Source organism: Rhinolophus sinicus, chromosome 12 (assembly GCF_057876585.1).
Source record: "Rhinolophus sinicus isolate RSI-liver-muscle chromosome 12, RSI-T2T, whole genome shotgun sequence".
Lineage (NCBI taxonomy): Eukaryota > Metazoa > Chordata > Mammalia > Chiroptera > Rhinolophidae > Rhinolophus > Rhinolophus sinicus.
The window spans coordinates 51,185,778-51,200,747 of NC_142512.1; the positions used below are offsets into that span (position 1 = coordinate 51,185,778).

The following is a 14,970-nucleotide window of genomic DNA, read 5'->3' on the forward strand; positions in this document are numbered from 1 at the left end:
TATTATTCCTCCTATCTGGTTTGAGGAGTAATGGCATCAAAACATATTTTGGGCTTTACAGTTTACAAAGTACTTCACCTAAGACATTCCAGTCTAACTTCACAACTCCCCTGTAAGGTCAAGTGGGAATACTGTCCCCATTACACATCCCTAGGAAGTGGCAGGGTCCATATTCAAGCACAGGCCTTCTGACTGCAAATCCCTTCAACTACATCTTAACTCCTGTACATGTCTTCTCTACCTGCTTTTATCATTCATTCCAATAAGTTCCAATAATCAAAGGAAGAAGTTCTCAGCTTCCAAGGAAAAGAATCAGTCATTGGCACGGCATAAAAAAGGTGTCCTTATAACAAATATGATGGCTTCTGGGCACAAGTTAAAATAAAAAATAAAAACCTGTGACAATTTTGTGGTTATCATCTCATGGACACGAAAGGTATTCTCTGAATACAGAACACATACCCTGAAAAACTTTTTAAGTATTTCTTATAAAATTGTATTAGCATTTTTGCAGTTCTATATGTGTGTAAGCATGTGCATGAACTTGTCTCTTTTTTTAAACGTAACTAACATGACTTAGTGTGTTAGTCATCTTGAAGAAGGTACCCAGGGATCCCTACTAAGAGTCATTTCACAAATCTCCCTTCTTCCACTGGTGGGATTCTCAAAAGAGAAGGCAACGGTGAAGATCCTTTCAGAATTATGGTGTTAGTACAATGTTAACATTGCATTTCTAATAAATGACAACCCCAATAACTTGACTAGCAATACCCTTTATTTAGAACTCAATACAATATTGTACTAAAAGGAATCAATGCGTGAGAAAGTTAGAATTCTAGTAATTAATGATCTGGTATAAATTTTTTTTTAACGCATTAGCCCTTTGAGTTAAATTTATATTCTCTTAGACAAAGATACTGGTTTTGAAATGTCTGCTTACAACAATGTAAAATCTACACATAAGAAAAAAGACCAAAAACAAACAACCCATAGTAGTTACGTTAAAATGGAGGGATTATAGCTGCGTCTCTTTTCCTATCCTTCACTATAACTTTTTTCAATGTGGTTATTATGTATTTTCATTATCAAAATAAATGTATAAATAAAATACTGTTTCAGATAGATACTTTAAAAGTGACTTTTAAAGCACTAGTTCAATCCATTTTTCCCATCAAAAGTTATACCTAACAATATGTACGTAAACATGCCTGAAATGGCAAAGCAAGCATGTTCACAAAAGGCATCCATTATTAATAAGACTTAAACCAAGAACTGTCATGGTCCATGGGTCATTGGGAGCTACTTAACATGGGTCACATATCCCACTGCCCATAGGTCATAGGAGACAACCTGTCTATCGTTCTACAATTTAAAAAATTCACGAATGGATCATAATGGACTGAGTGACAATGGGTGGCAGAGAAAGCAGCAGCGGCCATGACATTTACTTAGAGACTTAAGAAGTCAAAGCCAATTCAAAAACAAAAATTGTCTCCCATAAAAGCCTTCCCTAACCTCGAGTATATCCGCCTAGGACGGCCGCTGGTACATCTGCTGAGGTCGTGAATGTTTAACAAGTACGTTACTACTACACTAGATAAGAAACCCACCGCGCAGAAAACCTTGTTTCCTCTTAGTCTGTTTTCCTTGTTTTTCATTACAGGTACTGTCTGAAAATTAAGGCAAGAACTAGAATCAGTTTCTAGTAAGTCAAGGTTCCATCTCAAATTATATTTATTTCACAATATAACAGCAAAGGTGACACTATTCTGAGACAAGGTAAAAGGTCCTAAACAGGTTAGAAAAGATTTCTGTACAATAACCATAAAAAAAGGGGAGAGGAACACAAATATACCAGCAATTTCTAGTCCATTTAAAAAATCTTGTAACTTAATTTTATAAAGACATGTATAAAAATGTTTAGTGTGGCCTTGTTTATAATAGCTAAAAACAACAATTTAATGTCTAACAATAGGGAAATTGGTTGTTATAGGTATATAAAGTATAATACATGAATTATAATTCGTAACAATGAAATTCTATTCGGCTATTAACAATGATCACACACACACAAAAAAAACAAAAATAGAAGCCTTTAACATCTTTTTGACAGGCTACAATACAGTATGTATGTCAGCTGGTTTTAAATTTTTTAAAATAATACACACATATATATACACCAAATATAGTCTGGAAGTATATATATGCCAAAATATTTAGAATTTGGACCTTCAAGTTATATGGTGATATTGTCAATAAGATTTTAGGAAGACTGTTTTGCCTCCTCAAACTACTTGAAAATATCAAAAACTGCTTCAGTGTTATTCAAATTAGTAAAACAGCCTATACAGAACCTAGGGAGCACTTTGTGTCATTTTAATGCATACGAAATGTTACGTGTGTGTGTGTGTGTGTGTGTGTGTGTGTGTGTGTGTGTGTGTACACTACTGTCATCTAAGGTAAAAATGATACCTCTTTTTCAGAGATACTTTGGGTCTTATTTTATGCCAATTCAGACTTGTCTTCTTGCTTTAAGAGATGCTTTCGGGAGTATCTCAAAATCTATGGATGGGCCAGTGTTTTTCAAACGGAGGGTTAAACCCATTTGGTGGGTAGCAACCAGCATTAAAAAAAAGAAAGAAACAGAGGGCAACATGGTAAGGGTAATTGTTCTGTGAAACTTTTTTTCCATTATTCACAAACATATTTGGTATTTACTAGGTCACAAAGTAAAACATTTCTTTGCGTCAAAAATGTTTGAAAGTTATTGTCATCAGCCTTAACACTGTCAGCCATCAAAGTGGTCTATTTTATGGGATAAAGACTATTATTTACTTTTAACCCTGAAGGCATACAATCAAATTTTAAGTCTCTATCAGTGCTTTAAGATAAACACAGAAGTAAATCGTTTTGTCTTATAAAACCAAAAAACTTGAAATAGGAAAACATCGTCTTTCTCCCACTTGGTAGAGCCTTTTAGTATCACAGCCTTGGGGTGGGAGGGGGGCACTCCGACAGGGCATGGGGGCATGGTTTTGAGAATTACAACTGCTAAACTGGCACAGAAGTGTTTACCTGGTTACTATTCCTGTTCTTAAAAAGACAGCAAGTTCTTTTACTGAAAGTCCTGAAACTTTGGGACTGAGAAAGACTGGTCAACTCAGAGTCCTGTCCCCAGGAGGCCCGACTCCTCACAGACGCCTCATTGGTCAGTTTATCCAAATCCAGTTACAAAGCTCCTTCCTTTTCTCTGAATTTTCAGTTTAGGCTTAGTGCTGACCACAAGGTATTTTCAATGACAAATTAGTATTACAAATCAAGAGGAAAAGGTCATGATCTATGAAATAAAACCGCAGGTATACAAGCACAATACAGTTACATTTATGAAGATTCTGACGGACAGGCTCTCTCTAAGTATAGAAAGGCAACTCCTAAGAATCTTGCAGTGAAGATCTGGGTGAAAAGGGAAGATTTGAAATTAGGCAGTAATCAACTCTACCCATATACCCCTGTACCTGCAGGCACCTGGATAAGAACTAGAAGAATGCTGTTTTGGAATCACTTGCTGGATTTTCAAAAAAGTGTACATGCCAGGGTCCCACCTCAGGAAAACCTGGCACAGGTTATTCTGATGTCCAACCACTATCCAAACAAATGTGTGTGGGCCTGCTGTGTCCCGGGAGGCACGGCACGAGGGCCACCTAAGCATTTCTTTACTGAGCTTCACCAAGATACGGTGGCAATACAGCCACCGATACAAACAGTACAGCTACTACAGTGACAGAAATCTAGGAACAGGTGTGGATGGAGAGGCTCCTTAAGAAGGGTGTCTGAACAGGGTCTAGAAGGAAGAGGAAGAATTGTAATAAGCAGGGTGACAGACAGGGAGAACAGTAAGAGCAAACTCAGGAGAGTTCCAGGGAGGGAAAGCAAATGGTGTGGTGTGGCTTCCCCCCACCCCCGCCCCGCCCGGGAAGTGTTAGTGAGACGAAACACACACAAGGGGTCATGCTAGCCGGTAAGTGCCCGAGGTCTACAGGAACTTCTGGGCCTGTAAGACACTAGGAGTGAGGGTGCTAGGGGGCTGTTGAGTCAAATGAGGTAGGGGACACTGAACAGAGGCCATCGGAGAAGTTTTCTGATACGTCAAGCAGGAAGCAGGCCCACATGAAGACTGTGACAACGCAAATGAAGGGGTATGTGTCACACCCCAGAGATGGAAGGGATTCAGGAAGAAACAGAGACATGCGAGGTGACACCAAGCACCCAGGACAATGCTTGGCAAACACAGCTGACCCTTGAACAACGCAGGAGCTGGGGTGCCAACCCCCTTTGCAATCAAAAATCCACGTATAACTTCTTACTCCCCCAAAACTACTAAAAGCCTACTGTTGACAGAAACCTTACCAGTAACGTAAACAGTTGATTAACACATAGCTTGTATCTTATATGTATTACATTCTGTATGCTTACAATAAAGTAAGCTAGAGGAAAGATGTTATTAAGGAAATCACAAGAGGAAATACATTTACAGTACTGTTTGTTTTCCTGGGGAAAATCCACATATAAATAAATGGATCCACGTGGTGGAAACCCGGGTTGCTCAAGGGTCAACTGTACTCAATGCTCAGCACACGCTGCTGAATGGAAGGCACGTCACTGAGCCTTGAGGAACGTTCTGTGGCGTCCAGAGGAAGCCAGGCCCCAGAGAGGAAAGGAGAGAAGGCAGACGGGAAAGCACCAGCAGCGAGCGGCTGCTGAGAACTGAAGAGACGGAAGAGGCTGGCTGGCGGGAGTGGGAGAAAGAAGGCCCAGAGTACGCTGAGGGGCAGTGCGGCAGAGAGAAGCTGAGCTGGGACGGGAAGGGGAGCTGGTGAAAGGCAGTGGAGGAGGAGACTGCAGAGATGAGGAGAAAGGCAGAATGCCAGAAGCCGCTTTCAGGACCCTCGGTGGAATGGCCAGCAGATACAGAGAGGCAAAGGAAAGCTGCCTTCTCTTTGGCAGAAAGGAAGAATACGTATGTAAACCGTGAAGCAGAGGACAGGAGGTTGAGGAAGTTCATGTTCTTAGTCCACAGGGATAGATTACACCAGAAGTAAAATGACCTCTGGGTCCCTCAGCGAGGCCTACCTTTTATTTCTTTTCCCAGGGTGTGAAGTCAGTTAAGAGAGAACCCATTTATATTCATGATAGAACCTAATCAACTCTCAAGACTTTTTCTGCTAATAACCTTTAGAAAGCCCCCCCAGGCAGGAATCTTAATTACTGAGTCTGCTTCATGAAAATAGAACCAGATAGGTGTATATTTATTACCTAGAGCTGTATGCTTTCTCTTCTTAATTAGAAAGCAGATCAACAGCGTATTTTATTTTCTTTGAAGCCCCAGCTTTCCATCACATCTATCCCCCATTCACCGGCACTTTTAATTTACATGAGCTTCAAAAGAAAACTGCCAGGGCGGGCCCGGTGGCTCAGGAGGTTGGAGCTCCGTGCTCCTAACTCTGAAGGCTGCCGGTTCGATTTCCACATGGGCCAGTGGGCTCTCAACCACAAGGTTGCCAGTTCGATTCCTCGACTCCCACAAGGATGGTGGGCAGCGTCCCCTGCGACTAAAATTGAACACGGCACCTTGAGCTGAGCTGCCTCCCGGATGGCTCAGTTGGTTGGAGCGCGTCCTCTCAACCACAATGTTGCCGGTTCAACTCCCGCAAGGGATGGTGGGCTGGGCCCCCTGCAACTAGCAACGGCAACTGGTCCTGGAGCTGAGCTGCGCCCTCCACAACTAAGATTGAAAGGACAACTTGACTTGGAAAAAAAAGTCCTGGAAGTACACACTGTTCCCCAATAAAGTCCTGTTCCCCTTCTCCCCACCAAAAGAAAAAAAAAAAAGAAAACCGCCATCTCACTCCCTGTATACACTACATCCCAAAGTCACATGTAGTTCATTCCAAGGCCACTGCAGACTCTGGATTAAGTGCAAGAGATGGTTCTAGCCAAGTTGGCAAGAGCATCGAATGTAAAATCCTGGGCTTGCAAAGTGCCCAATAATTTTAAGAGAGCTACAAGTCTGCTAATACCCGTGAAACAGTAAGATTCCAAATGACTTCAGTAGGTATTTTAAACCACTTCCTAAAGATACAAGGAAAGAAAATGCAGGTGGGTCAATTTTCAGTGTCAATCCTTATAAGCTAAAGATGGACCTTATAATGTGTTTTAAATCCTTTCCAAACCAAAATAGTCTGTTATCACTTCATTTGTTTAAATTTCAGCAGGCCAAAACATAATGTGCAGCTGTACAGAAACACATGAATGCACATACCCTCATTACTTAACAGACTTAAGATGCAATTTCAGTATGAAACTGCTTGGGGCAGCTTTTGATGCTGGAAGCTGATATATTACAAACATGTCAAGGACTTAAGTTGTGACCAGTTTCTTAAGATGTACACCACAAACGGACTGCACCTCCATTTTGAATGGACCTTTTTAGACATTAATTTCAGAATTAATTGGCTACAGGGTTTTAAACACATAACCTGACGGTTTTACCCAAAACAGAGTCTGGTTTTAGCCAAAACACCTCTGTCTCTCAGTATGTGCCTACCACTCTACGACAGCATAAAGATGAGAATGAGCAAAAACCAAGAAAAAGCCTTAAGATAACTTTTTGAAAAAATTATGCTCAATATCACCATTGTCAGCTCATTCTTCTTCTTAAAACAAAAGGATTTACATAATCCTAATTTTAATCAGACATGGATTCCCTTGGTTCTATTAAATTCCCCTGGTTCTATTAATTTGTCACGCCTCTACACTCCCCTAAGAATACCCTTGGGATCTGAGTGCTATCTAAAATGTTCTCCCTCACAGAGATAAGGAAAAGAAGAGGCTGTTCCAGATAAGCCACTTCTGTTTTAGCTCCACATTTTCTCACTGTCTGCTTGTTACTTCACAGTGATCTGAAAAATCAAAATGGTCTTGGTAAAGTTCAAGATACTTAAAAACTCAGGGTCTTGTAAAAAGGTACTGCTTTTACTCAGGCAGCCGTCCTTTTTCTAAGGCATATACCTACGTACCAGAAGCCAGATTTACATGGACATGCCTAGTGTATTTTGCAGATAAGGGTATTAAAACTGAAGGCAAAGAGCATTACTCCTACAAGTGAAGATACAATTCAAACCAAAAATGTCAGCCCCTGAAAGAACAAACCTATGAGTAAGTTAAACCCAGCTCATTTCTACCCATCCAAATAATCATCCACGATCAGGGAATGTCGCTGCCTTTGTGCAGAAGCCAACAGGAAGACACAAACTGACGAATCATTTCACTTCTTGCTCACCGAAGTGAAACACAAGGCTTAGACATTAACTAACATGATTCATACAGAACGGCTTTACAGAGAGTTTTTATTCCGCTCCCAGTAAATTACTTCTCAATTTTAAAAATAGCATCCAAGGGCCCACAAGTCATTCACTCTAAGTCACGGGAGCTAAAATTCAAGGTCTTCGATTCAAACACCAATTACTTTTTGGGGGAAAAACACTACACCCCAATTTCTGCACTTTTTCTAGCTAGAAATCTAACATGGCTGTCTAGCTCGGACCATATCCTAGAATTTACTCGGGAGAACATTTCCCAGCTACTTGTCTCTGTTCCTACGATTGAGAGCAGTCTAGGACCTAGCTTCCTCTGGATATATTCAGCCAAGTCACTGAGAACCTCGGTCCCGTCTTCTGTTGGGACAGCACCCACAATGGTTAGGAGCAAGCTGCTCAACTGTCAAGATCTGGGGCTCACCAACCCCATCTAGGAAAAAAGAGGCATCTACCAGCTCCATTTTTCAGGTAATTATGATTGACTTGCGGCATCGTTCAATAGTTTAAATAAATCAAACACCTCACATCTTATTCCCCAGTACTTTGCTACTATTATTACATTTAGGAGAAAAAGGTAACTTTTGGGAATTAATTTTAAATCTCTCTCAGAATTAAAACAAACTCCTTCCAAATGAAAGCTCTTCAAGTTATAAGAAAAAGAATTCTAAAATTATGTATTTCAGGAAAGACACAGGAAACATTTTCTCCTAACAAGAGTTAATCTTAAGGAAACCTACCCTGGCCCTCCCTCCCTACCTTAGGACTAAAACATAACATTTTCTTTAATAAGATGAGTACATAAATTAATAAAATTAATAATCCATTTATAATGAATCATTTTCTTATTTTCCCTTTTACACACAATTGTCCCAAAGCAGCCAAACGCCCCTAAACTTGGTATCTCCGTGCTGTAAGCATAATCACCCAGTCCAGTGGTGACGACTCAATTATTCAGGGCCTATCTTTCCATGTTAAAGACTTTCCCCTGCCCTTCGCTTCTCTAGGCCTCCTTGGGTGCACTGGGCCTCATTACTTGTTAATACCACCAGTGGGGAAGCACAGCACCAGAGGCTACTGGCTCACATCGCTGCTCAGAAAAGCTGAAACAGAGGGTCACAACTGGCCGCGAGGGGCCTACCGGTGAGCTCAGATTACCACTACTGATAAAAAGTACCTGTATTAACTGTAAATTATAACAACGACAACCTAGTCCGTCCCCAGGCTAATGATTACAGAGTGGTTTAGCTGCTGAATTTCTCTGGACAAGTAAGAACAAGACATATGAACCACCAGGTTGAATAACAACACGTTGTTTTCTTCTGTGGCACCAACACACAGGTTTTAGAACGGGAGTGAAGGTCATTTTCACAAACAGCAATTACAACAAAACAAAAACTAATACTAAGGAGTTTTACTTGAAATAAGAGGTCAGAAATGTTTAATTCTTTAAACATGACAACTTATATTCCTGTTCTCAGGCATCAAAACTACACACAGAGAGAGAAAAGGTCAATATGAAGAGTCAGACCTACTGTACTTTCAAACTAGGATGAACATAACACAGCGGAATTTACATACAGGTACAAGTAAAGAAATATTCACGCTGACACCATGAAAGTAATCACCACACACACTGTAAGGAATAGTCTTATAATTCAACGACTAGTATTACAGTTTTATCACTGCATGTTCACGGTAGCCTCTAAGCTCTGGTTTTCTTTCTTGCATGAGATTCCCTAATTACCACATTACACAAAGCTCAACAAGTTTTCTGTTTTTATAAAACGGAAAAATGTGATAGAACATTTTAAAAACAGGGATTAAAGCAATAAACTCGAATCTCCTCCGCATAGAAGGATCTCTCTGCACTGTTCATTAATTGCTCCTGGATAGCTCTTACCTACCTGCGAGTTACTGATCCCTCCTCCCCACCCCTCCGGGGGAGTTACCTTGGATTTCTGGTAAAGACTGGATGTAGGGCAAGTCCTATTATCAAGAGCTAATTAAATTACAAATTACCTGGTTGTGCAAGAATTGTGTATACAGAATTGTGCTGGACGTTATCAGGCTAGAGCTTAGGAACGTGCCATGGAGGGGTTTCTCTGTTAGGGTGAGAACTGTTACGGGTCAAAATCTTTGGGTGCCTAATTTCACAGCAGCATCCCTTTACTGTTTCTGCACTGCAGGCCAGCCTTTGGACCACAGGGAGACTGTCTCCCCAGGACGCCCACTGAAGCACTGTTTCAGGAAACCCAACTCCAGGCGCACTTTCCCCCGTCCCCACTCTCTCCCCGTCACTCTGCCAGCAGCCCTTTTCAGAACAACAGAATGACAAAGTGAAAAAACTTAAAACAGGATTCTGCTTGCATAGACATTATATAGTCTGGATGCTTACAGTTTCTCTTAAAGATAAGTGAATTGAAGCCACAAAATACATTTGCCTTAAAGACAATAATGGTTTATAAACTATTAGAAAATAAGTTGGCTTCTGAAATATCAAATAGGGGGTTCAAAGAAGGGCTTTTAAAGGTTCATGAAACTCCTAACAAATACAAATTGGGGGGGGGGGGAGAGGGTGTATGTACGAATATGTGCAGGCACAAACCGTTTTGCTGGGAAGAGGGTGCACAGCTCCCTCCAAGGGGCCATGACAAAAACGGCTGAAACCATTGCAATCAAGTAAGGTCACTTTTCTTCATTCGAAGAATAATTTGAATTACACATTAGAAACTGCGCTATTTAGCTCAAGCAACGACAAGAGCAGAGCCTCTGAGCACACTTCCTACCTCCGTGTCCCAGGAATCGTGAAAGACGGGGTTTCTACTACTCCTTTTGGTCTGGGGGGGAAGATGGTGGTCTTCTTCACTGCCATTCCTTCTCCTTTTCCTGAAATTAAATCACAAGGAGGAAAAAAAAAATCCAACAATTGATCTTTTGGACACTTAAAATTGCAAACCATGACAATATAGAAACATGCCCTCTTGCCTGAGAAAACATCATTCATCGCATGCTATCCCTCATAGGTAAAAACCGGAAGCACACCATCACTGGGTACAGAGAGCAAAAACATAAATAGCAGCAATACGGTCGGGCTTGAACTAGTGTGACTAATTTCTGAAATGAAGCTTGACAATTTATGCCTACTGGGAATAAATAAGAACAGGAAGACGTTCATGACTGAGCATTCAAACCCCACCTAATTAATGTTATCGTCTTTCTACATTCCCTGAAATTACAATTCCAAGTTACCTAATTTTACTCCCTTCCATATGATAACACCTAAGACAGGGCTGGCTGCTTTGCCTATTTTACGCTTAAAATCCATATAAAGATGGTGCTGCATAGGAAAACCCAGAGGGTCGTGGTAGCCGCTAATCTTCAGTTTTCCTTCATCCCTGATTCTTCCCCAATTATCACTTAAACAAAAGCTCTATGCCCTCTAACGTAATAAATTACTTTTCTGGACAATCACTGAAAAAGCTGGTCTTGGACACATAAACTAGATTATTTCAGCCACACCACCTAGTGTTACGATATGTATCACTTCACCAGATTGTTACTTTGAGACTGTAGCATAAGCTGCTTAAAATGTACAGGTTTAAAGAGAAATCACACATCTTTCTCAGTCAAGTGTTCTCAAATGTGTAACTGAGACAAAATGTGTATGTTTTCTATGCAAGAATCAAGTGCTGTCAGAAGAAGTTCTCAAACCCAATTAGAATGTGGAAATAAATTATAGGTGGTATAATTTTAAGTCAAATTGCCTGGAATCGCGCTGTCCGATATGGTAGTCACAAGCGCATGTAGGCATTTAAAAGTAATTAAAATTAAATAAAGTGAAAAGTTCCTTAGTAACACTGGCCACATTTTCAGTGCTTTTAGTGGCCACGTGTAGCCAGTGGCAATGGTACTGACCAGCATGGACACGGAAGGGTCCCAACGGCAGAAAATGCTGCTGGACAGTGCTGACTAGAGGCCAATTTACAGAGCAGCACAATCTGCTATAACGCAAACTCTTAAAGGTTCCAATTTCTCTATCTAGAGGGAAAAACAGCTTTTCGGAAAGCACTGAATTCGAGCACAGAGTACCTTCTGTACAGTGATAGACCTTCTACGTGAGGGGGCGGCTTACTGTACAGGTCCTTCATCCTGAAGTTTTGAGTTGAGGTCTGGATATTGAAGAAACTTTAAGTTATCACCCTGAGTTCAATTCCCTGTACTCTGCAACATTCTGAATACATCTAACTTTATTAATGAGTCTGGATCCAGTTTAAGCTTGGAATGGTGAACAGTGGGTGTGTGGTTATAAAAAAGGATTAACCAACTAATTGGCAGAGAGCTACACCATTTACCTGAGGTTCATTCTAAATAAAGCTGAACTGTTTGTAAAATAAGATCACCTACCTTTCTCCCAGGAGGTTAGATCATATCCACAAATGATGTGAAGTCCATCCAGACTAAAAACTAGATACCAGGATTTAATAATCATTAAAAAGAGGTGCTGTTATCATAGATCTGAACCAAGAAATTGCTACTTTTATCCCAGTGTGACCGGAGAGTGTTCGTGGGAATGTGATGAAGTAACAGAGCAAAGTCTAATTGAAGGCTGGTTGATGTAACACCCAAAAAGAAACTCGTCGTCAAATGGCAGTAGGTTGGTTCCCAAACCCTTCTTTTATCAGTGTGACAACAGCTGATTTTGCTTTGGGCTGCTGAGTCACTCTAACCAAACTTATGAGGCTGACTAAAACTTTCCAATTTCCTCCCTTATAATGGGGTACATATCTTTCCAGTGACAAGAATATGAAGGTCAGGGAGGTTGCAAGGCAAAAAGAATGTAAGAACAAAGAGGATGGGCTGATTTTGTGGACTTCAACCAAACTCTGGGAAAGCCACATGAAATATCCCAGCCTCATAATCAGTTGCTTTCTCCATGGACCAGAATTATCTCCTTGGCCTGGTTGGGGGGGTAGGGGGGGCTCTCTTTTGGATGGAAATTAAGAACGAGCCCTCCCTGTTCTTCAATTCTTTTTCTAGGCTCTTTGCAGATTCTGTCCTTGAAACATTTTTCTTTCAACAATGTCATTAATATCGGCAAGATTACAGCTTCATGCTCAGCCCTATCTGCAGTCAGATTACAGTTTTCAACATCAGTGACACAGACCAAGTTATCATTTTAGCAGCCACCCTATAATTGATTATATTCTCCCGAGCCATCTAGTTACAGGTTGTGTTTAGCATGTTACTTCTAAGGATGGCTGATTACATCACTTTTCATCATTTCATTTCTCTCCAATCTTCCCGTCATCTCCTAGAGACCGGGCATAGAAGAAATCCTAAAGAATGGAGACTAGTGGTTGTCAAGATAATTTTTTTAAAGTAACAGAACCCTTTCTTCCTACCGGAAAAATAAAATCCCTCAAATATACTAGTATATGACGTAAAGGATATGTTTTGGTTAAAGTAAGGACTTCCTTGCCACATACCCACTCCTCTATGGCCATCCCAGGACACGGTGGAACATTTGGAAAAACCACCAACGTCGACCAACGCTGCATCTTAAAATGGAGAAAACAGAACCAGAGAAGGGAACTGACTTGGCGATACTAAGATAGCTGGAGCTGGCAGAGCTGGTCCATCACACACCATGAAACACGGGGTGAAGAGAAAAGTAGGTAAGAAACCCTTGTCCAAATCAAATGACCTCTTTTATAGAAATGAAGTTACCAGTATAAACATATTGACATTATTCGTGTACTAGAGAAATCTGCTACCAGTATAAACATACTCAGAGTACTTGTGCACAGTGCTGGATAAAAGGAACCTTTTTTGTACAAAATATTTTGACTTCTTCAGACGTGAGCCGTTCCGAGAGACTATCAGAAGTATAAACTGGGTTTGAGAAGGAAAAAAATGGCAGTCGGATCAGGCTTGTCAGATCAGGCTTGTCAGATCAGGCTTGCTACACCTAAGGATCTTGTTCCTAATCCAACAGCGAGCGTGTCAGTAACTGGGCTCCTAATTTCAAATTTGATCCACTCGTATTTTGTATACAAGGAGGCTTTCTGCCGCCCTCACACCATTATCCAAATCAATAATCCTATGCTGAAGTTCGAGGAACCCTAAATTTTCACTATTGGACCAAATAAGCTCAGGAAGCTTTCCAGAATCGTAAGCCCAGGAATTAACTATCCCCCAGAGCAGCGTCCTGGTGGAAAGACTGTCGGTTACATTCAGAGCCAATGAAAACATGGACCGACAAGGAAATGCACAGCATAATCGGCCAAGGCAGTCCTATTTTATTCACTTAAGCCTCACTGAGACCATCATGGAATAAAACAAAGCGCAGTCAACCTGGAAAGACCGAGGTCCATCAACTGAGCGTTCCAGATCTGCTTCTTCATCAGAAAAATGAAAGAGTTGGACTTGGTAACCGACAGGTCTTCACTGCAAACTCCACGGTGAGGGATTTTCCTAATTTGAAATAAGGCTGAGCCTCTTCCTTCTGGGGAACCCAACTTTCGCCTCCCATCTTGTGACAGGGGCAAATGAAAAGAAAAGAAGGACATCGCAGTTTGGTCCTCAGTGTCTCTCAAGCGAGCGTAAACCCCCTAACCCAGGTCTGAGGCCAGGCTCCGTGGAAAAAAGCAGTGCGTCGCGACACAATCCTACCTCCCGCCTTCGGAGTCAAACGGCCCCGCCTCGAAACAGCCTAGAACCCTGTCTGTTCTACACGCCACAGCCGGAGCCTCCTCCAGCCACTGGGGTCACCTGCCCTTCCGCGTTCACGCCGTCCAGGGCACCAATTCTTCCGTCTAACCTACTCCGTAGGCCCGGCTGCGGAATTAAGCCCCGCTCCCTCTTCCTGACCTTGGGGAGCCGGCCGCTCCCCGCCCCGTCCCCTCACAGACGCCCTAGGGGCTCCCACTCAAAGAGCAGACATTCCTCCCATCCCCCCACCCTCCTAAATTTAGGGCCACTGTGTCTCTTCCGGGACCGACCGGACTTCAGTCCAAATAGGGAAAGATACAGTGGAAAAGATGGGTTTGGGGGGGACCTGGACCCTGAAGTCACTTTTCCAGGACCCTCAGAGACCCGACACCCGATCAGTCGCACGTCCCTCTCCTCTCCTCTCCTCCCCCGGACCCAGATAAAGACCCGCAGGGCCCACACTTGCTCGGACCCCGCTTCGCGCGCCCCCTCGACTCCATCCCCCAAGACAGGCGAGGGGCTGGGAAGGAAGGGGGGTCTCTACAGGCTCACCTGGGGCGGAGGCGCTCGCTCATGGCAGCGGGTGGAGGGGAGCGACGCAGCGCCGCTCCGCGAGAAGAGGGAACAGAGGGTGTTGTGTTTCCGCGGCCGCCACGCCCACCCCCTCGGGCCTTGGCTCTCGCCGCGGCTCGGGTGGACGCTGCCGGCGGTGAGTACCCCTCGGTGGGACCCGTACCACTGCTACTTCCGGCGTCTGCTCCGCGCCCCCCCATGTCGCAGCTGCCGTGGTACCGCCCTCTCGCGGCTGCGCATTGGCGCGACCTCGGCCTCTCAGGCCGGTAACCCCACCAACGGGAAGAGGCGGGCTCGGAGGGGGAGGAGC

At 42.7% G+C, this 14,970-nt stretch overlaps 1 protein-coding gene across 5 annotated transcripts in view; it reads right to left on the reverse strand.

The window, feature by feature from the left end:
* VCF1 (VCP nuclear cofactor family member 1) overlaps positions 1-14,943 on the reverse strand; it is a 17,366-nt gene extending 2,423 nt beyond the window's left edge. Inside the window, exons 1-4 of one of the 5 annotated variants that reach the window (XM_088802356.1) lie at positions 14,640-14,943; positions 10,163-10,262; positions 4,061-4,138; positions 1,611-1,670 (exon numbers count right to left, since the gene is read on the reverse strand). In XM_088802356.1, the coding sequence (XP_088658482.1) occupies positions 1,611-1,670; positions 4,061-4,138; positions 10,163-10,262; positions 14,640-14,860 (459 nt within the window). In that variant the 5' untranslated portion in view covers positions 14,861-14,943. Of the gene's footprint in view, positions 1-1,610; positions 1,671-4,060; positions 4,139-10,162; positions 10,263-13,730; positions 14,286-14,639 lie in introns of those variants that run through there. The other 4 variants (XM_019740427.3, XM_074319986.2, XM_019740428.3 and 1 more) reach the window with 4 other exon arrangements.
* Between the last annotated feature and the right edge of the window lie 27 nt (positions 14,944-14,970).